The sequence below is a fragment of the Phaethon aethereus genome, assembly GCF_964289735.1.
Source record: "Phaethon aethereus genome assembly, chromosome: 1".
NCBI lineage: Eukaryota > Metazoa > Chordata > Aves > Phaethontiformes > Phaethontidae > Phaethon > Phaethon aethereus.
The window spans coordinates 70,109,423-70,131,020 of NC_138575.1; the positions used below are offsets into that span (position 1 = coordinate 70,109,423).

A 21,598-nucleotide genomic window follows, 5' to 3' on the forward strand; every position below is an offset into this window, starting at 1 on the left:
CTTCCTTGCATCCGCGCTGGCAATCACCAGCCCATGAGATTAGTCTGGTCAGTTCTGGACTAATTGCCCTTGGCCCCAGCCTGAGCTTGGTGCATCTCCACTCTGCCGTCCTGCGCTGAGCCCGAGCAGCACCCCGTCAGCCTCGGCCCATCGGAGGTGGCACTGGAAACGGCAAGGGAATGTAAGGTGTGAAGGGGAGAGGCTAAAAATGAGAAAGTTAACTGAATAAAGAAAAGTAAAGGCTAGGAAAAGTGGGATTGGTATAAAAATAGCCCCATCCAGATGAAGGTAGGAAGGAGTGGAAGGAAGTCAGTCCTAAACTGTAGTTAAATGCCAGCTTTACAATGGTTTCACTGGAGGTAAGACCCTAAGCTGGTGCAGCTGGTTGGCAACGGTTCTGAAGATGGACTATGGAGGCAAACTGAGAGGTTGTAAAGTGATGCACTGACATCATTCAAAGTTGTAGCAGCTTGGTGTTTCACTGAAGCTCTATGTCTCATTAGGGCAGTGTCACAAGAAGGTATATACCTATCTGTGGTTGCTGAATGTTTTTCTGTAACAGATTTGAAAATAGGGCAGCGTTACCCTCTTCATTTCAAAGCCAGGAGGAATGGAGGTCCTGAGTGTAGGGGCGAGACACTAAAGCGCCTCACGGCTGAGGAGGGTGGCTGGCTCCTCCTGGCAGGAGCATGTGGAGAGCAAGAAGTGCCGCTTGGGCTCCCTCCCCCAGAAATACGAAGTGAGAACAGATATCCTGGAGGGTTCCCCCTTCACTGCACCCAGCAGCTCCCCGCCACGCAAAGCAGCAGCAGCCAGCCCTGGTGACCAGCCAGAGGGCCCGGGCTGAGGGATGCAGGTCTGGCACCGGGGCTGAAGCACTGTCCCGGGCAACTCGGTGGCCAGCCCCAGTGCCCTGGGGACCGGAGCAGGAGATCCACCCGCCCTGAGAGAAGAGGCTGAGGCCGGACACCAGCGAGGCCCGAGGCGAGGGCTGAGGCGAAGGGCAGAGGCGGGTGACCCCTGAGGCGAGGTGCAGGCCGCAGGCGGGGGGCGGAGGGTGCCCGGTCGGCGGGGACGCTCTCCGAGAGCTCCTCGAGAGGCTCAGGCCCGGGCACTTCGTCCCGCCACCGCGCTCCGGCGGGGGAGCGGGCAGGGAGCGGGCGGGGAGCGGGCGGGCACCGCCCAGGCGAGGCCGGGGCGCCCCCTCCCACCTCCGCGCCGGGACTGGGACACGGGCACCGCCGCGTGCAAGGGGACAACGGCCAAGCCGCCTGGCCCCGCCCACCCGTCGGTGAGCCCGCCCCGGTAGGCGTGGCCGGGCGGGCGCGGGGAGGGGGCCTGTTGTTGTGATGAGCTCGGTCTCCACCCCCTCCTCGTGCACGACCGCGCAGCGCCCCCCCATCCGCCTGGGCCCCGCCTACCCCGCCCTCACGCCTTTTGTCCACTCCCTGCGCCCCGCCCCGCCGGGTCCGTTCCGCCCCGCCCCCCGCCCTCTCTCGCCTTCCCATTCGTCCTCCCGCCCCGAGACCCGCCCCCGAGCCCCTTGGAACCCCGCCCCATCCCTCCCGGCTCGTCACGTCTGCCCCCCCACCTCTCCCGCCCCGGGCCCATCTGTTCCCGGCGGCGCGGCGGTTGGACTGCAGGGCGCGGGCGGCGGCGCGGGGAGGCGGAGGAGGATGGGCCCGCGCAGCGGCGGCCGCCCGCGGCAGGGGCAGCAGCAGCAGCAGCAGCAGCAGCGCCCCCGCCGGCCCTAGCGCCCCCGCGCCGGCGCCGAGCCGCCCCGTGCGCGGGCGGCAGCGAGGGGGCAGCGCGGGGCCGCCGGGGGGCGGCCGCTGAGCGGCGTGGCGCCGGGGGGCGGGCGGAGCCGGAGCGCCGAGCGGCGGCGGCACGCAGCCGCCCGCGGAGTGAGGCGGCGAGCGAGCGGGCGGGCGGCAGGCAGGCAGGCAGCCGGCGGCCGCGGGAGATGTGCCCGGAGGAGGACGGCGGCTGCGGCGGCGGCGGCGGCGTGGCCGGCACCGGCGGCCCCGAGGCGGCGGTGGCGCTGGACGAGCTCCGCTCCTGGTGGGAAGTCCCGGCCATCGCGCACTTCTGCTCCCTCTTCCGCACCGCCTTCCGCCTGCCCGACTTCGAGATCGAGGTGAGAGCCCCGCGGACTCCGTCCGCCGCACGCTGCGCGCCCCCCGGACAGCCGCCGGCCGGTCGCGCCCCGGCCCACGGGTTCTTTTCGTGCCGCGGCGCCGTCCCCGCCGTGCTCCCACCGCCTGGCGGGTCCCGCGACCCGCGGCGGTGGGCGGTGTGGCGAGGGGCGCGCCCCCACCCCCGGTGAGCCGCTGGGTCGCGGCGCGGGGTCTCCACTCCGCCCGCGGCAGACGCAGCAACTTCCCCGTCCCTCCCGGCAGCGCTCGCAAACTTTCGGCGCGCCCTGCACGGGGCGGCGGTGGCGGGCGGGGACCCCCCCCCCCCACCACCACCACCCGGCTCCGACCCCGTCGGGGCGCACGGCGGGGGCAGCTGCGGGCGGAGCGGGGCCGCCGGGCCGCATTGTTCCGCCGGACCGGTGTCCGCACACAAAGGGGGGGGGGGGGCGGACGGAGCCGGCGGTGGGTCCCCTGTGCCCAAAATGGTGGCGGCGAGAGGCGGGCCCGGTCCGGTACCCCCCCTTCCCCACCTCCCCCGGGGGTACCCGTGGCTGTTTGAGGAGCGGGGGTGTCCCCGGCTCGCTCAGTTCGTGATCAAGTTGGTCTCTTTTGTTGGGGGGGGTCCCCACCTGGCCGGTTCCGCGGCGGGTGAGGGGCGCGGGAGGCACCGCCGTTCCCCCGCGCCCCGGCGAGGCCGGGCTGCCCAGCGGGGCACCCCGGGGGAGCGGCGGTGCCTCCCCCCGCAGGGAAAACTCCCGGCTTTCCTGCCTTTTCACCTATTTCTCTCTGTAACTTTCTTGTGCCCCCGTCTTTTTTTTTTTTTTCTTTTTTCTTTAAATTGTTCTTTTCGTGTGCGTGGCTAATGTTCCGTAAATATTTTGTGCTCCGGCTACAAACGTTACAAACAAAGTGTGCCCTGGTAGGAAATCTTTTGTGCTTGCTGTGAAAAGCTATTCTTGCCAGCGCGTTGGCAATAAACCGGGTGAATAACGTGGTGGAGTGTGGGGTGGGTTTTTTTGTGGTTTTTTTGTTTTTTTTTTTTTTAAAAGTCGGTCGTTGCCCCCGTGAATGCGAATTCCAAAGATGTTTAAAAGTTCAGTGGGATGCGCGAAGCCCTAAAGAGCAAAAACTCCTCGAGCAGGATGTGCATTTCTGGAGAGGGGGAATCCCTTATTGCGGTGCGAAAGCTTGAGGAGGGGATAAGGTCTCTCAATGATGCAACTTCTTGCGAAAGGGAACTCCCCTCCCCCTCCTATTGATGCCAAACCATTAAAGGGGGAGGCTCTCGGGCCCGGCAGCGCAAAGTCTTGAAGGAACCTGAATTTACAATGATAAAAGGGCCGAGGCACTAGCCTTTCACCTTCGGAGGCAATTAGCATCTGGCTTGCTTCACAAATGAAGTAAATGTGGGCTCCCCTTTGGTTCCCCGGAGCACGCTTAGGGTGAGGGGGAGTTAACGTCACTGGGAGCAAATTAACTTGTTGGGGGGGGCTCTGGGACAGAGGAGAGCATGCGGGGTTGGTGCTGGGGGTGTCGCAGGGCAGAAGCAGCACACTGAAAACGTCGCCAAAAAAAACCCCAAAACTAACCCAACCAACTCACCCAAAACCCTCTCTGGGTGCGTGGACAGCCTGCAGCGCTTGGCAGAAACGCGTTTTGAAGGACGGTGGAAATCATGGTTGAAAATCGGGATGCTGCCAGAGGACGGATGTGGCTGTAGGAACTCGGCATCTTGGAGTAACCCTCCTTCTCCAGTGTGGTGCGAGCAGCCCAGCGCGGGTGGTTTCCAAATTTGCTGTTCCTTGAAGCTCACTGTCTCGCTACCCCTTGCTTGGCATAGCTGGTCCAGTCTCATCGCTAGTTTTGGGGGTATCTGGGAAAGGCGCTTTGCACAAAGAGCTTGCCCAAACTGTTCGTGGTCTGAAACTGATGGCCAGCGTTGGGACCTGCACTTTTTTCTGAGAGTACTGCTTTGTGTGTGGGGGGATGTTTGTTTGTTTGTTTGTTTTTTGTACTTTATTTGGCTGCGTAAAGAAGGCTCCCTTCCTTGCCTTTGGACCTGGGGATGCTGGTGCCCGTTCTGGCCATCTCACTGTTGCCTCTGAGATGGGCTTTGGGTTTTAGGGGTGTCTAAAAACGGAGGTGCCCTTTCTTTTAGGGTTTTGGGGAAATGCTAGAACTTGAGGCAAAATATTAGGGAGGGAATAAAACCCAAGCCAGCTATCAAAAATTGAAACTGTGCTCATCTACAAAGGACACTTTCTTGCTTTAGCTTTAGTTATTTTGGGGACATGTGCTTGTGGCCGGATGCCAGTGGTTTGAGAAGTTACTGCCCCTTCCCTCAAAAGTTACTGCCCCTCGCAGGAAACCCAGGGGCAAGTGCCCGGGTCCATTTGGATGCAAAGTAAAAACAGGTGGTTTGAGTGAACCTGTTTTCTTGTGTGCGGAGGCAGAAATGGAGATATGGGGCTCGGAGGGTTTCGGCTGGAGGATGGTCGTGCTCAACTCCTTCAGCTTCGCAGCAAGTGTTTGTCCGAGACTGCCCAGTATCTCTAAGGGATGATGGCCTTATTCTGGACGTGGCCAGCTCTTCCTGGAGGATATTCTCTTCTCCCTAGGACGGTTGAGCTCTGCTCGAGTTAAATCCTGGTTGGTGGCTTCGGTTTTGGGTTTGTTTTTTTTTTCTTATTCTGATACTAGTGTATCAGGGGGGAAAAAAAAACCTCCCCGGGGAGTTTGGTGCTAAACTCTTGCAACATTGTTACAAATAGCAAAAGTTTTAAACAAACCTTAATTCTGCTTGTAACAAATATTCTCTGCTCTCTCCCTCCCTCTGATTTCAGCAGGCGGCGAGTTTAAGGTTTCACTGCTACAGTCCCCAAACCAGACAAAACCTGATTTTCCAATTTGTTTTTGGTGTGTGTCATGTTTTTGGTTTTTTTTGAAGCTGTGGTTATCTCCCCTGCCCCCCGATTTTTTTTTTTTCTTCTGGTGGGTCTGCCCATAGCTGGCTGGAAGGCTCTGTAATGATAGGCCATCTGCACCCATCCCTCCTGCGTCGGTGCAGATTTGCTGATGGTATTTTGAGAAGTTTGGGGGCTTTAGTACAGAGAGACAGCACGGGTCTCTCTCTTTTTATTTTAATTTTCTTTTTAAATGCAAACCTTTCGCCCTCTACTTATTGGCCCAAAAGAAAGTGAAGCTTCCAGATGTGGGGCTGCCGTCAGCAGCTGGATGTCAGAAACCTGGGAAGCAGATGTTTTGTTTTTTTCTTTTTGCTGGACCAGAGACTATGGGGAAGGGGTGTCCAAAACTCAAAGAAAGAAGTGCATCCATCAGGCCGGGCCCTGGGTATTGTTTGGGGAGGGGGTGGGCGCAGCCAGCCCCCATGCTGGCTCTGGCAGATGCAGGCGCCTGACGAGGCGCAGGGCTCCTCTTTACAAATCTGCGCCGCAGCATCGCCCGGCCGTGGGCTCAGGAGGGGTTCAGCCACCGCCAGCGGGTCAAAAGTTCAGTGGGCCAGGAGCGGGTGCTCCGGGACGCGTTCGGCTTCACGCCGTGTTTTTAGGTGGATGTCCGAGGATGGCAGAGAGCACTTCTGGGGTGGGGTGTGTGGCCCCACCCCAACCCCCCTGCTTTAAATGGCTTCCTTGTCGGCCATCTGCTGTACAAAACTTTCATGCCATTTCAAAAGCGGAGTTTTAGTTGTGTTGGTTTGGTTGTTGTGGTTTCTTTCTCGGTGGTTTGTAAAAAATCCATATCGAGTGGGTTTGTCCTTACCTGCTCTAACAGTACTCCAGTGGGAGAAGGTCTGTCTGTACGGGGCAGATCATTTTTTGGTAAGTTTTTTGCCTTGACGGGCAAAAAGGATGCTTTCTGCAGGCAATGATAGGAAGTGATTTGTTTCCCTCTTCAAGAGTGGACTGTAATGCGGGACACGACTTGTGACAAAAGTGTCTCCTGGCCATGTGCCCTCCCCTCTGCAACTGAAATATCCTCCTGGCAGCTCTAGGGATCGTTTGCATCGAAAATATTAGGAGAATATTTAACGTTTTCAACCATATTTCAGCGCAACTTGAAAACGCTGGATGGAAGCCAGCGTGGCGCGGCCACCCAGCTCTTTTGGCATGTGCTCCCGGGAGCTGTGGACTAAAACGTTTAGGAACTTCTGCCTGGGTAGGTCGAAGGGAGGTGACTTTCCAGAAGGTGCTTGAAAATAGTCAAAACATTGTTGTTAACTTAGTTTATTTGGAAAAGGGGGAAAAGCCACATTACACAGGGAAAACATAAATCTTTTCCTGTGGTTTTTAAAAGCGCCTTTGGGCAAATTGCCTCTGCTGTTAACTTCACTACGGCTTTAAGATGCTTTTCCTCGCCTCTTGCCCCTTCCTAGCAGTTTGGGCTCTGGCTCGACCTTCAGGTACGTTCCTCCCACCCACAGACAGGGCACCGCTGCTCTTGCCCACCTTTTTCCTCCAGTAGTGCGGTACCTGCCCTGCCGGTTCTTGAACAGGCTCCTTCTGTCAGGAATATCATGTGGCTGTTACAAACCGGTGGCTGCTACTGCTCCCATGGGTCCCCCGGGAGGAGGAAGAGTGTGGAGAGAGGGAGAGCTGTGCTGCGGCCGTGCGAAGGAGAGAGCACAGAACAGGGTTTCTTCTACCTGTGCAGGCTGGATACAGCTTTAAAAGGAAAAAAAATGTTTTTTTAACGTGTAAAACTCTAAATGTGTTAGAAGTTTAATAGTTTGAAAAAATTAATTTTCCTAGTGCGGGCAGGATGGCCGAATATGCTTTGACCTCCGCTGCCCAGTTGTGTTAGGTCATGCTGAAATTCCTCTTGCTCGCTGCCCTCCGGGTGCGTCCCTTGTGATCACCACGGCACCGACACAGCACAACCTTCCTGTTCTGTCAGTGGTTTGTATGGGGTTAATTGCACCGGCGGTGTGGTACTGTACCTGAGTGCTAAGCCTTCACCCCTCCATAGCAATTCTGGTCTGGCGCTGCGTTATTTGTATTACAGTAGCACGTACAGCTGATCGCGTACTGATGCCTCGTCATGTTATATGACAGCTGAGATGGGCTGGTAGTTTCTGATCAGAAGAATTTAGAATCTAATTAAGATCAACATGGCAAATAGGTGCAACAAGCTGATAAAAAATTTCAGTGAATCCATGTAAGTCAGCGCTACTCATAGAGGGTAAGTCTGAGTTGGTTTAAGTGTTTTTTCAGTAGAATAGTTCAGGCATTAAGATGTCCATCCCTCTTGCCATTCGCCCATTGGTGGTGGGCAACGTTAAAGTGGGAGTGGGCACTGACTGTCTGAAATGAGAGCGCACCACAGATCTGCTCACTAAAACTTCACTGTTGCGCAAAGCACTTGGCTTTAGAAAAAGCAAATTGTCTGAGGAAAGGTGGAGTCATTGGCAGTGTGGGGAGAGGTGCCGTACGGCGAGTAGACAGGGTTGGAAAAAATGATGGAGTTCAAATGTACTGAAAAGAAGACGTCTCAGTCAGAAGTGTCCATTTACGGACCGCTGTGTGGATTTGGGTTATACCAGTCACTCCACGGTGGCTCTGCTTCCCTCGGGCAGCATCGGCTTCATCGGTGTAGAGGGTGCGAGCTGGGTATTTGTTGTTTGAAAATCAAGTTTAAAAAACAGAGAAATAGAGGATTAGTACTGTTTTTATTGTCCTTTCTACCTGTCCCATCCACTGTTTGGTTTAGTTGCTTCGGCAGTGCCCCATCCCTCTCCCCATGTTCCAGCAGCAGTTCTTGCTTTGCTGCTCTTCGCTTTTGCTGCCTTAGTTATTCTGTTCATAATAGAATCATTAACACTCTACATGTCAGTATTGGGCTCTAGAGTTCATTGAGATTAATGGAGGGGGAGGCAGAGAGATACTTCTCAGAGCTGTTGTTTCGAGTGGTCTGCAAATTGGAAAGCATTATATCAGTTTCCATTTCAAATGCAAGTCACATCTTTCCCAACTGTAGATCTTTACATTTTATATAATGAGACTCTAGTGTAATTGGATACAAAAAGGAGGAATAGGTAGTTCAGGAGGCTGATATGCGAGTTAAAACATTATCTTAAGCCTATGAAAAGAAACAAGAAGTGACTGCACGCAGCCAAAGGGTGTCTGAACAATGGATAAGGAAGATTATTTTGACAGCAACGTTTTGAATGGATCTGAGGTAGGTGACAGGGGAGTTGGAGAAATGACTGTAGCAGTCAAAGGCAGAAGAGAAAGAGGAACGCGGTAAGAATTTCGGCGATCTGGATGGGAGCACATGGGGGTTGACATTACAGATTTTCTGCGGTGGTAGTAGTTGGTGGCAATTGCCTCTTCCACTAGTGCAGCTGCCACTGAAAATCATGTCTGGTGTTAGCTGAAGTGTTTGTGCGCCCACAAGTTTAACGGTTTAAGCTGAACTTACTTAAAAACCAATTTAAGATAATCTGGTGCAAGTCTTTTCCCCACTAGAAAGAAAAAATATGTTTTGTGTGGCAGCTTAAATATGACTTTGCCGTTTGCTTTGTTTACAAAGACTCGACTACCGCAAACCCGTACCAATTCAGTGCAGCTGATTTAAACTTCTGCACGGCGCATCGAAATTAGGCCTCAAGTTTGTTCCTTTTGGAATTTGCTCTAACCAAGCCAGCTAAAAGTAACACCTTTAAAGTGTTGCAGCTTTATATGTAGACCTGCTTAACTGTGGTCTTTCTCTCCCTGGGAATAATGCCGGCGGAGCTGTGCCATTCTGCCCCTGGCATCTGTTAAGTGCCTGCATGAAGGGTGAAGAATTAACTTTTGTAATGGCAATGGATGCTTTCATAGACTTCTTTCAGGCAAAAATCTCCTCAAGAAAAGGGCTGTAGGCAGAAATGGCAACAGCCAGGGAGTTAAAAGTTCCCAAATTAAAAGTTCATCATGTAAACTTTATTGTAGGTAGGTATGAAAATTATTATTATTATTTTTTTCCTCCCCCTCGTTACCAGAAGCAACAGCATCTGCTGTGGTGGTGGGAACAATGCAGCCTAGTGATTCCTCCTTCCTTACAGTAGAGAATCCTGTTAAACACACAAGGCTGTGCCTCAGAGTGTATCCTTTCAGCAGGCTTGTTCCTTTTAATGGGTGCCCATTCCTGGGGTCTCCATTGTTTCACCAACAATAGCACTAGGGGCAGCTGATTTGGTTGACAGAAAATGTGTTAATTTAACAGATCTATTCCCTTTAGCCGGTCTCCTTCCTATTGTGCCCCAGTTCTCCCTCAGTTCCTGGGGAGGAGGGCCCCGAGAGCAGGGTCTGTTAGGTGGAGGGCTCCTGCAATTAGGAGGGGTTTGCAGCCCTTTGTGTGAGGAACAGAAAACAGCTGATGGGGGAAATGTGGTGCTAGTAAGCTAGTTGCTTACTGCCAGAACACACGTTTTTCTGCTTTTGTGGGGGACTTTTAAGTCCGGCTTCACCGAGGATGGGGGAATATCTTGACACTACGGGCTGATAGCAGTCAAAGTCTTTGCTTTGCTCGGAGGTGGCCTCGCAGCCCAACATGGCAAGTCCTTTAAGAGCTGGCTCAACCTCTTGACAAACTCTATATCCTGTAAGTGCTTAGCTAAAACACCAGCTTTCCACTGAAAAAGTGAAGCTGCTGGTATCATCCAGGGTAGGACTGCTGAGGGCTGGCTGGAGAATACAGTATGTGAAGTTAATACCAAAAGGTCTGAAACATGAGGGGCGTATTGGCCCTCAGGCCACCTTCGCTCTGGGCTGGGCCACCAGTTTAACACGGTTTTGGGACTGGTCTGATTTAAATAGTGCAAACTCTTCACGCTCTACGTACGTACACTGGTTCAGCCCTTCCCTGTATTGACGTAGCTTAGTTCAGCAACAGGGTGGTGGTGGTGATGGGGGTGTCTGTTGGTGTTTACGTCGGTGTGGTGGGGCTGGCGTGTTCAGCCCGGTGGGAAGGAGGGCACACGCACTGCTGAGGGAGCAGTGAAACCCGAAGCTTTGGTTTTGGGGGCTGCCGGCTGCCAGAAAGAAGATCTCGCTCCTTTTCAAGCCCCGGCCGCGCTTCTGACTCCGTGGTCTGTCCCTTCCCCGGCGCCAGCCCAGCTGCTCGCTGGGTCCTGCCCAGGCTTTCTGGGGGGTCACAGTCCCGCTTTGGGAGCGGGACCTCAGGCTTTTGGTGGCCACGAGCTGCTGGGTCGATCCACCGTGGCTCTTGAAAATCTAGCCTTAGTTTAGTTCTGGTTGCTGGGGCTGGTGATGTAAAAGGAGCTCTGGAGGGTCTTTTTCCTCCTCCTTGGCAAAGCCGTTAATTCTCTGGCTCTTTCCCTCCAGCTAAGCCTCCTGTAAAGGGGCTGGAGCTTTGCACGGCCAAAGGGTGGGAAGGCAGAGCTAGTTTTCTCATTTCTAGTGAGCCCTGTACACAGGGAGTTGTGTGGCAGCAAAAATATTTGTATTTCCATAACACAAGGCAAGGAGGGTTGTGGGTTGTTGGGTTTTTTTTTTTATTGCTTGGGTTTTTTGTTTGTTTTAGGAGGCAAAGGGTGAGAGTTCACTTAAAGAGCTTGACTCTTAATAGAGCTTGTCATTGTTGCTAATATAAAACAAATGATGAGCATGGGAGAGGAGTCAAAGGCTCCCTCTTCTGGTGTGCTGGGAAGGTTCAAACGCTGAAAAAAAAGCAACGAAAAATACACCCAGCAAGCAAGGCCCCTTCCATGCTTTCCTGTGATATTTTAAGACCTCACCGAGGCGTAACTCTTACTGCCCCAACACACGGGATGCTTCATGGCACCTGAATAAGTAATGTTAATGGTGCTCTGTAAAAGTTAAATGCATTTTCAAATGCGAACTACATTGCACTGGCAAGTAAAAGCGAGTCCTGGTTTCAGCAGTGTTCCCAGTCTGAACATGGGGGATGGCAGCCCTTCACATCCCCATGTCTGACATTTCTCAGTGCTTCTCTTTACTTCCCTGTTTTTCTGCATCCTCCTCTCGCAAAGATCATGTCTTGTCCCATGCAACTCGCAGGCCATATGCGTGTGTTGGCATGTAAACATGTTTGGGATGGTCGCAGGGGATTGCAGGGGCCACGTATGGCGAGCGTTCTCTATAGAAACTGCCTGTCCAAGGCTCCGGCGCTCCTGTTGCTTTCGGTTGAGTCAGCCAAGAATTCAAAACTTATTAATGGCTGATTGACGGAGAAACATGCACAGAGAGTAATGCTTTGTTGGGATTTTTAGATGAATTTTCTAAGAATCCTGGTATAAAGTCCAGTCGTGAGTAGCTCTGAAATTAATAGGATTTAAGGGTGTTAAAGGAGTGACTTTATTTTGGTGGGTTTCTTCTCCCCTATTTTTGTATCCTTCACTGGAAGATCTGCACTCACATGGCCATTTTCCCTGTGGCGTTAGTGTGGACTCATGAGCGATGTCTGGTGGAACCAGAGGACATCAATTCTCAAGCTGCCTTCCCACGGCAGCTCCTGCCACCCGTCACGGATGGCAGTAAAACTGCTCACCCGGATTAAAAACCGCAACACTTTTTTCCTTTTAAGTGAGCTACGTCTAACCAGGAGCGGTTCCCCCAGCCGGCTGCCTCCCCAGCCCCACGAAAGGGTTGCGCCAGCGTGACTGAAGCAGCGGCACGGGAATGGAAACGGGCAGCGGGGAGGGGAAGGGCTTTTTATAGCTGACCCTTCTGCTGAAAGAAATGCTTCTCACACTGCAGCCCCGGGTAGCAGGTGGAGTGGGACTGCACAGGTAACAAGAGGTCATGCAGCAAGGGGGGCATCTGGGGAAGAACCCTTATCCGCCCCTCTAAAAGGGTTTTGGGGGTTGTTTTTTGGTACTATATCAAGGCTTGCTATATTTCTTTTTTTAAGTTAACATTCTGGGTAGAAGAAGTTTACGTTGAAGTTGTTGGTGATCCTTTAAAATTGCTCCTTCCAAAGTCAGACCCAAACATGCAGTTGAAATCAGTTCAACTTCACTGCAGCTGACAGTCTTGTGCAAAAACAAAATAGAAAGATAGTAAAATTTTGCACTTATTTATAAGGCTTTTCTTTTTTATGAAACAAACAAACAAACCATTTCCCCCCGCAAAAAAAAAGTTTCCCTTAGGCTGTGGTCAGCCAGCAATGCAGGTATCTACACATCAGGATTTGTCTGCCTGTGCTGAAGAGCCTGAGTGTCTTGCCTTGTCGGACAGGGCAGCCATGTAGAATAAAGAGGGAATAGCAGTCTCGATTTCCTTTCTTTCAGTCCGATACAAGGTGCCGAGGCACAGAAGGCTATTTTGCCCTTAAGATAATTGCGTGTTGGAGAGGATCAAAGGGCTTGAGGGTTGGTTGGGTTTGTGTTTTTTTTTTGGTTGAAAGGGGATTTTCTCCATGGACAGCTGCAGTAGTGCATTAGTAGTGCAATGGATTATCTTTCCATGATCTGGAGGATCTCAACCAGCTATCTATCGGGGGGCCCCGCTGAAGGCTGCTGCCTGGGGGAGGCAGAGTGAAAGTCTCCTGTAACCGAGAGACCTGTAATGCCTGGGAGCTCGGACCACTTGACTCCCCCAGCCCCAGCAGCGCAGGCGGTGCCGGATATTCTTAGACTGTAGATAGTGCTGTGGAGCGTGGGGAGAGGGAGCCCAGCTCTCGGTTATGATTAACTGCAGCTGATGCCCTGCATCCACCCTGCTCTCTGATGGAAGTGCTTATTAAGGAATGTGAGAAGGGAGCCGATTCCAGCTGCTGCGGTGTCCCGTAAAGGGCAATGTGTAATTTGGGAGGGTGTTACGAGTCCCTCGGCGGAACAAACTACTCACTGTAGTAAGCGTCTGACCTGCCAAGCGCCCGGACTTTCTCATTTTGGGAAGTTTTGGATGATGGCTGATCTGCAAATAGCCGTGGCATTGAGAGGGAGTCCCTTCACATCCGTGGATGGCTATCTGTGTCCTTGTGCCTCTCGGTGGGGGGGAGGCGGCGCATGTGGCCTGGCTGTGGCAAGGGTGGCAAGAGGGGACGGGACGGGGCTTGGTGCTATCAGAGGTGGAGATCGGGTCATGCTGTGCCTCCCTGACCTCGTTTCGGGGCCGGGGGATGAGGGGGCTGGAATGTGCACGGCGGCGGCGGAGCTGTAAGGGAATGCTGGTCCCCAGGTGGCCACTTCGGTCGCTTGCGCTTAAGTCGGGCTCGAGTTGCATCTGCGCGCTGGTTAGTAAGTGGTAGGGCAGCTCCGCCGCGGCAGGTTCTCCTCCGTGCGCTTCCTGAGGTAGCGGGATGCCAGAAATATGGGGGAAACAATAGTATCCTGGTAGCCAGTAAACTCACCCCCTCGGCTTTTTTAGAATTTTCCACCAACTTTAATGACACAAGTTTTATCAGTTTCGTTGGGGGGTTTTTTTTGTGAATAGTGAAGCACAAGCTGGGAGGAACCCAGCTTTGGATTTCCAGGCTAGGTTTTTTTCAGGATGGGCAGTTAGAAAGACTTGTCTTTTTTTGTAAGTGGGACTGGTTTCAGAATTAAAGGATGAGCATGGACCGCCATATGATGTTGTGTTGTTTTTCCTTGGAGGAATAACTACAATTTATAATCATTGCCTAGTCCATAGCCAGTTGGCAGGAAGGCTGCTGTGAAGGAATTGATTATTAGTGGATGCTTCGTTGTGCTGTCCAAGCCTGAATTTCTTGATCTAACCAGTTTCCTTCTTTTGGAATGGCTGTAGTCAGCAGAGAGAAGAGAGTGAGATATGTCTTCCCTCTCGGCAGCGCTGTTTCTAGTTCATGGGATATGCTCAGGGAAAAAAAAGAGTCAACAAAAAGTGTCAGCACTTCAGGGTTCTCATAGAAAGCCGGCTGGCCGCCTCGGGACTGCTCACAGTTTTTCTGCTTCCTCTTGGGATTCTCTCTGTATTCCTTTACAGCGTGGTGACTTAAACAAAACTAGTGCTGTTTGGTGTGAGCATCCTGGGGGCTCCGCTCTTTTCCTGGGAAACACACCGGGAGAGGGGAAGCGTCGCCGGGAAGGTGACCTAGCGCTCAGAAACGCGAAGGCACGCGGGCAACTGGAGCCGAGTTAGCCTTTAACCCGGCAGCAGAGGATGCGCAGAAGTACGGATGTAGCAGCACAGGCTTGAGCTCTGACAGCAACATCTGCCGGGCTCCTCGGATAAATGCTGGGATGGTTCAGTCGTGCTGAACCACATCCTGCTGCAGCTCCTCTGATAAACCTGGGCTGGCTAATTAAAAGTTAGCATGCATGCGGCTAGGCAAAAAGCAGCCGTGCCGCTGTTGCGTAGTGGAGTAGCCCGCGCTGCTCTTTGGGAAAGGGAGTTTCTGAGCTGGGCCTGAGCGGGAGCAGTCGTGGGAGTAAGGGGCTGATGGAGAGGTGGTGTGCCATGCCCGGGCTGGGCTGCGCGCCCCAGCTCGGCTGCCTTGCTGGGCTTAGGCTGAGCGGTAGCAGTTGGGAGAGGACAGCTGAGCTAACACTTCAAAAGCGGAGGGATGGGAGACTCCATGCCAGGTCTTGGAAGTATGATCCTAACCCTCTGCTTGTCTCCTTTCCTCCCCCACTCCCAAAGCCCCTCTCAGGCTGCGTGGAAGTGTCCCAGTTCTTGCAGCTGTGTTAATTGTAATGGGTCATTTAGTCTTGAAATCCGTGTTTAAAAGGGGCAAGTCCTTGCCTCGTGTGACAGCTGCCGCCTTGCACTTTTCCCCAGGCTGGAAATAACCGCGTATGACACAGGAGCGGAGCGCGGCGTGGGGGAGGGAGGAGGGTTTTCTGGCTTCCTCTTCGTGCTGTAATGGCTTTGCTGTGTGACTCTTCTCCCATGTGGACCATAGCGGAGTCATGCCCCACATATTTAGCAGACCTCTCAGCTGGCAGCGCCTAGGCAATGCGCGGACGGCCTGGCCCTCTCTGGGCTCCGGTCGACTGGAGTCGTCTTGGACGTCTGGGAGCGCAAGCGAAGGGACGCGCGGTGGTGGTGACACGGGACCTTCGCCTGCAGCGTCAGGGAACCTCTCTGGAGCCAACGTGCTCGCCCGTCTGGAAGGGAGAACCGCGCTGTTCTGGGCGGAGGCAGAGACGACGAGAGGGAGGGCGGAAAGATTTCCACTCCCTGCTCCCATCCCCTCTCCAAAATCCAAAGCCTTGAGCCCATGGAAACCTGGCCAGCTTTTCCTTCTAGCTGAGGCGCTGTCTCCTGATTGGAATGACAGCTTTGAACTGGAAGACATTATTTCATTAGCGTGCTAATCAGATACAGAGATTACCTGATTGGCTACTTAATAATTAAATGAAGTTGCCTGTAATTCTTTGAGCACACACAGAACTAATTGAATTAACCCTTCACTGCCCTGCGTGCCTGGGGTGCAATTGTGAAATGGAGAGGGCAGCTTCCCCAATGTGGGGACTGTGAGCAGAAGCCGGGGGGGTTTGCCAAGTGGCCAGTGCTGGACCACCAAGGTGGTCCTTTCTTACCAAGAGCCTGGAGAGAAGATGACACACTGTTATACCCTTCAGTGTAGTTGGAGTTTGGCCTACCTGGTAGGTGATTGGTATGTCTGGCAACACTCTACCAAAAAAGTCTTGTCCCCAAATAGGCTGAAGAATGCACTAGGCTTATGGAAGCTGGTGCCCAGGCATGTGTTGTAAACCGACCGATGGCTTTGTATCATCTAATGAAGAGAGAAGTATGGGTGAAGATTCATTTCAGTTCTTCAAGAGCAACAGTCAAGTGGAGATGCAAAGATTTCTCCTGTACCTTTGAAGCATTCTTCTTCCCCATTCCCACGGCACACAGCCCCAAACAAAGACGGGACACTTCCATGCATTTGACAGGATTCCACTAATTAAACTGGCGGTTGACCACCAATTTCTCTCTACTGCTTCAGTGGCTGCTTGAGGAACTGCATTTTCCACATGCTCACAGGAATACAAGCATATTTCCCATAGTTTGAGGAGGACACAGAAGTCATATCAGTGTCGTAAATTTCCTTTATTATAGATTTAAAAAAAGGAATGTGAAAAGAGTAATAAGGAGAAAGTTTTCCTGTTTTCCAGCCTCAATGCTGCGCCCAAGCTTCTAGTTTTTGTAGTGCTGGAGGTGTGGCACAGAGTTTGACATTTATAGTGAAAGACTAATTTTTATAACCTGTGAGGATATTGTTAGTGTGTTGAAGATACTCTGTGTTTGATTATTTCATTGCTAGGGTGAAGAGTCAGTATCCATAATTTTTTTTTTAATCTGTTTTTAGTACTGAGCACTGGGTTCGGGCAACAGGAAAGCTACCTTATAATGATCCAGCTCTGCTCCCTTGCTGCTGCCACCGTCTCCTTCTAGACTTTGCCCACACGTGTTAAAATGAAACTGTCAAATTAAACACATTTCACTGTCATCCAAGACTAAACTTGGCAGAGAAGAGCCCTTGGACCTTCTGGCCTAAGTTAAACATGGCTGGCTTCAGCTACCCCAGTAAGGAATTGCTGCTCCTCCGTTCACGGCATGCAGAATGGTTTTCCCCTTACTCATGATCCGTGTTGCTGGATCTGTCCTCTTCCTGTGCCCTGAAGAACGGTGGTAGCAGCAGTGCCCTCGCAGTCAGCTGCTCTTCAGCGGAGGAATAAATATCTGAGCTGCTGCTTTGTCTTTAAAATCTGGCTTCCACATGACAGGCAGCCCAAAATGCCTGCGAAAACAGGTCAGGAGACAGAAGAAAACAGGCAGTATGGGAAACAAAAGGGCAGCTTTCAGGGTAATTAGATGGTTGTGCTCCCTCTGGTAGGGAGCTTTCGCTGGGGAGAAATGACCCCCCGTGTTGACTCTACAGATGTGGGTATGCTGACAGGGTTTGAAAGAAGAGGGGAGAAAGCAGAGAGAAAGGCCAGTGAGACTTGGGATCATGTCCCTGTTGATCCCTGAGATTTAGTGTCGCCTCTTCCAAGGGAAGCCATCGGACTTGTTCTCGCCAGCTGACCTATGTGCCCCATGCCAACCTGTGGCAGACCCAGAGCTATGGTACCCACCTCCTATTTCTAGCCGGGGTCTCTGGGAAGGTGCTGCCCCCATTTTCTGAGCAAGTGGGCTGGGGTAGGTCTTAGAAGCACGGCTTTGGGGGGAGACAGGGAAAGTGTGTGTTCAGCATGTGCAGGGTCGAGGCTGAGCCCAGCTGCAGAAGCCAGTTAGGTTTTAGTATTATTAATATTTGATGGTGTCCTGTTGTAAAAGGGCAATAAGTAAGGGTAGCAGGTCTGTGCCTGCTCTGTTGTTGCAGTAAAAAGCTATTTTCTGAGGAGATTTCTGAAACAAAGGATATTCTAGCATGTGGTGGAAGTGGCCATTTAAATGCATCTGACCATAAAGATGCTGCCTGCCAGCAATTTTGATCTCGGAGCTTGTGGGACCCAGTCCTGTGGGTAAAATCATGCTCGGATGGAGCCTGAATGCCGGAGATTCAGTTTGGGGATGGAGTTCAGGGAGGCTTTTTACCTCTTGTGTCCTCCTCTTTGTTTTTGTTTATGGGTTTACAAAGTCAGATTAGCATTTCAATGTTGGAGGCGAAGGCCCTTGGGGTGTGGTGGAAGGAGGGCCTGGTTTAGCCGGTTTGGGATTGCTGCTCCTTTCCCAGCAGCCATCCGTCCCGGGCTCCGGTGAGGAGCGAAGCCTGAGGCTTCTCCCCGCTGGGAATGCGCCCGAGCTGCAGCTCTCCCTCCGGCTGCATCTTAAGGTAGACGGGCAGTGTCGTCCTGAAGGGTAACTGGGCTTCTTTTCAGGCGAAGCGATAACTTTTTTTTTATTGTTTTAAACGGTAGCACAAGTTCGGGGGGGGGGGGGGGCGGAACCCAGTTCTGAACCCAGTTCTGAACCCAGTTCTGAACCCAGTTCTGAACCCAGTTCTGAACCCAATTCTGAACCCAATTCTGAACCCAGAAGCTCTTCACTTTTTCTGTTTGTTGCTGCTGATCTATTAGATGTTGCCTGTACCCGAACTTGGCTCTGCGTTAAGTCCTGGGTGTCTCACATCCACAGTCGTATTACTGTAATAAAACAGTGCACTGAATAAAACAGAAACCTTTGCCCCTTTCCTCTCCCTGTCAGGCGTAATGCTGTATCCAGGCACAGCGGTGTAAATTTGGAGCAAGTCCAGTGGGCTCAAGTCGATGTACTCCAGATTTATGCTGTAGCCACAGAAAGCAGTGTCTCATCTGAAACCGAAGTTTTATCTTTGGGATATCCCCTGTTTGTTAACCGGAGCTGACCGCTGCTCCGTGCGGTACCCGATCTGTACGCTGAATACGGAGTGCTATAGAAACTCTTACGTGCTCCTGTAATGCCAGACTCTTCCATGTGGTTGAGCTTGCAAACTTAAGTTTACACAACAAGCATAATATGGTAACTTAAGTGTAAGATCTTATTTGTCTTTATTGCTTCTTTATTCTGAAAATAATGGGGTGATTAAAAACAAAACAAACTTCCCTGCCCATCCTGCCCACAGTTTGATTAAATTGCTCATACGGCTCTTTCCCCCCTGTGTGAAGAGGGCACTGTATTCTTTGGTGAAAGGTCAATCTAAAAAAAATCTTATCAGCTTGTAGCTATTAACAAAAAGTGTTTTGAATCTGAGTAAATAATATTTCTCTAGACTAGTTTCACCTTCTTGGCTGCCTCAGGTCAACTCTAATTTTTTATTCTAATATAAGATTTTATAACTGCTGGTACTATGTGCTGCCCGCCTTCTCATGCTAAGACACTCACTCTGTACACCTTAATGCCTCCCTCCCCTCCATATTACTCTTTGTCTGCTGTCTGGGAGAGAAGTCATTCAGGGTGACAATATGTTAAGCTGTTGAGAGAATGGCGAGAGATGAGATGAAGGTATTGTTATGCTGGAAGGTGTTAATTGGTGCTATCAACCACTTGTTTGATTTCTAGACAATTACAGCAGTGCTTGAAGTCGTATCTGAGCTAAACAAATGGCAGGGGCTCTGCAAGTTCCTCATCTTCTTTTTTTTTTTTTTTTTTTGAGTTCTTATTTCCCCACTGCCACCCACAAAAATTAGCCGGGCTACACACAGTTGAGCCAAGAGGATGTGCCTGGATGTTGAGGAGTTAGCTGGGTGTACTGCACAGAAGTTATCACATTGCATGTGAGCTCTGGCCTAGCCTGGTGGCTTGGTGGGGCAGGATGCGGAGCAGGGGATTGGTAGGGGATGCTGAACTTCGTGGGGATGTTTCTGGGTTCTTGAGAAGCAGAGGAACAAATGTACTTGGGTGATGCTTTCTTCTGTGATGTTTCCTGGTTAACAGGCAGATGCTTGATATTATCTAGGGCAGAGCCCTCTCGTAGGAGAAATATCCAGCTGCCAAACAAAACCTCTTATTTGCACTCTGGGACTCCGGCCCAGAGAGAAGGCAAGTGAGTGTCTCCATTCCTCCCTCTGTAGGAGGGATGTACACTGTCTGACCTGTGGCACCAGAAGAGTCGCTTGCTCTTCTGCAACCAAAGAGGAGGAATTCCCTCCTCAGACGCCCTTTCTCCTATCCTTGGGAAGTAAGGAACCATCCTCATTTCCCTGATTATTGTTTTTTCGTACTTGTTCCTGGATGCAGTAAGAAGCAGGATGGGGACTGGCACCTGCTGCAGCTTGGAGACACATTCTTTTCAGCCTGGATACATTCATGCCTCCTTCTTCCATCAAACAGTTCAAGGCGTGTTGAACATTACTCAACCACACCTTTGTGCAGACCTCTTAGCATTCATATAGACACATACATCCAGCCCCAAATGATTGTTCATCACATTCCTTTGGCCATGATGGGTGGAGTATTGCTGCACTGGTGTCCTACCCTGCGTGCAACGGCTTGGCTTGTTGCTTTTCCTGACTGTTCATGGTATGCACCTTTTTTGTAGTATGTCATACATGGAGTGAAAGAAGGCAACTGTGCAGAAGGAGGTGATGCTAAATGGAGACTGAGACCTTGAATGATCTGTGAAGACTGTTGTGAATGGAAAGCCAGTCAAGACTTCAGGGAAGACTGATAAGGAAATCCCAATACAGAATCACAAAAATAATATGGTCAGAAGGAACCTCTGGAAGCCTCTAGTCTAACCTCCTGCTTGGATTGAGACAGTTGCCAAGAGTAGATCAAGTTACCCATGGCCTGAAGGATGCACAATGCTTTTCTCGGTTCTTTTCCCTTCTCCCACCCCACAAAAAAGAGATCAGAATTGTCACAAGAGCTGTTTTAAGAGAAGATTTAGCAATGCATGTTCTAAAACTGTTTGCTGAAATTTATCTTGGGCAGAAGGGGAGCTAGGAAGCAAGGGTGTTTAGTTTGGAGGCAGAGATATACTTTTTGCTGGTGTTTTTTTGAAACCCCATTTGAACAGGAACTGGAAATAAGGAAGGGTTGGAAACTGCCAGTTCTTTTTCTCATTCTGTAGGGAATAGTTTGGCTTTGAGAGATGGTTGTTGCCTGTGCACTGATACTTCAGGAGTCATTATGCAAGCACTCCAAATGGGACCTGTGGGTAAGGAGCACACAAAATAGCAGCTGGTGCCTTGCCACAGATGTTTTAGACCAGACAGGAAGATTTTTTTTTTTTTTTAATTATTGGGAACAGATAGCTCAGGAGTTCTGGCCCTTGGTTTTTTTTAAGACCTAGCTTATTTCATCTACTCCTACATGCCCAAAAGCTAGGTGACTCTCTAGTCCCTGCCTTCCTAGCAGCAATTTCTCAGGTGTGCCAGCACAACTCTTTGGGGGGGCCACACTGAAATAAGTCAGGGACCTGATCTGGCCGGTGGATAAAAAAAGACCAAAACACCCCAACTCCCCTTCCCTCCAGTTATTTTTTGCTTGGATTAGTTTTATGAGCTGGCTCATACAGTGGCCCGGCAAAGCAAGCCATACCATGGTTGTAGGAGTTGGAATAAGCAGTGGGGATATGAAAAGGGGCAAGAATAATTTAGTGTTCAAAGTGGACTGTCATGTCAGACTGATCACGCAGGGGTTCATCACTGTCAGTGGAAAGAAATTGATCTTTGAGATGAGAGGAGTCTATTTTAGACTGGCATGAATCACTCTGAAGGTGTTTGTCTCTTTCTCCAGGGATGATGGAGAGGAACTGAGTGCACTAGCTCAGACAATACATCAAACTTAAACCTAATTTTTGGTTTAAGCCTAAAACCTAATTTTTTAACCATATTTTAATAATGAAAATATCAGTATGCCTAACTAATGTTCATAAAGCTTCACCTTCAGTGCTGTTGTAAATACAGAAATGTCACCAGCTAGAAGCAGAACCCAAAACTTGTAACAGAGCAGGTGGGAGCAATAACAAAACCATGAGAATCCAACTGCTAACCATAATGTAACTGACTGAAGAGCTAACTCATTAGTTCTGGGGGAAAAAATATTTTAACTGCTTGCCTTTGGGTAGGCTGCCCA

General features: G+C 51.3%; 1 protein-coding gene across 1 annotated transcript in view; it reads left to right on the forward strand.

Moving 5' to 3' along the window:
* Positions 1–1,963: 1,963 nt before the first annotated feature.
* Positions 1,964–21,598, forward strand: part of CECR2 (CECR2 histone acetyl-lysine reader) — a gene marked incomplete at both ends in the record, with an annotated part of 96,293 nt that continues 76,658 nt past the window's right edge. Inside the window, one exon of the mRNA XM_081998309.1 lies at positions 1,964–2,137. Within this exon, the coding sequence (XP_081854435.1) occupies positions 1,964–2,137 (174 nt within the window). The remainder of the gene's footprint in view (positions 2,138–21,598) is intronic.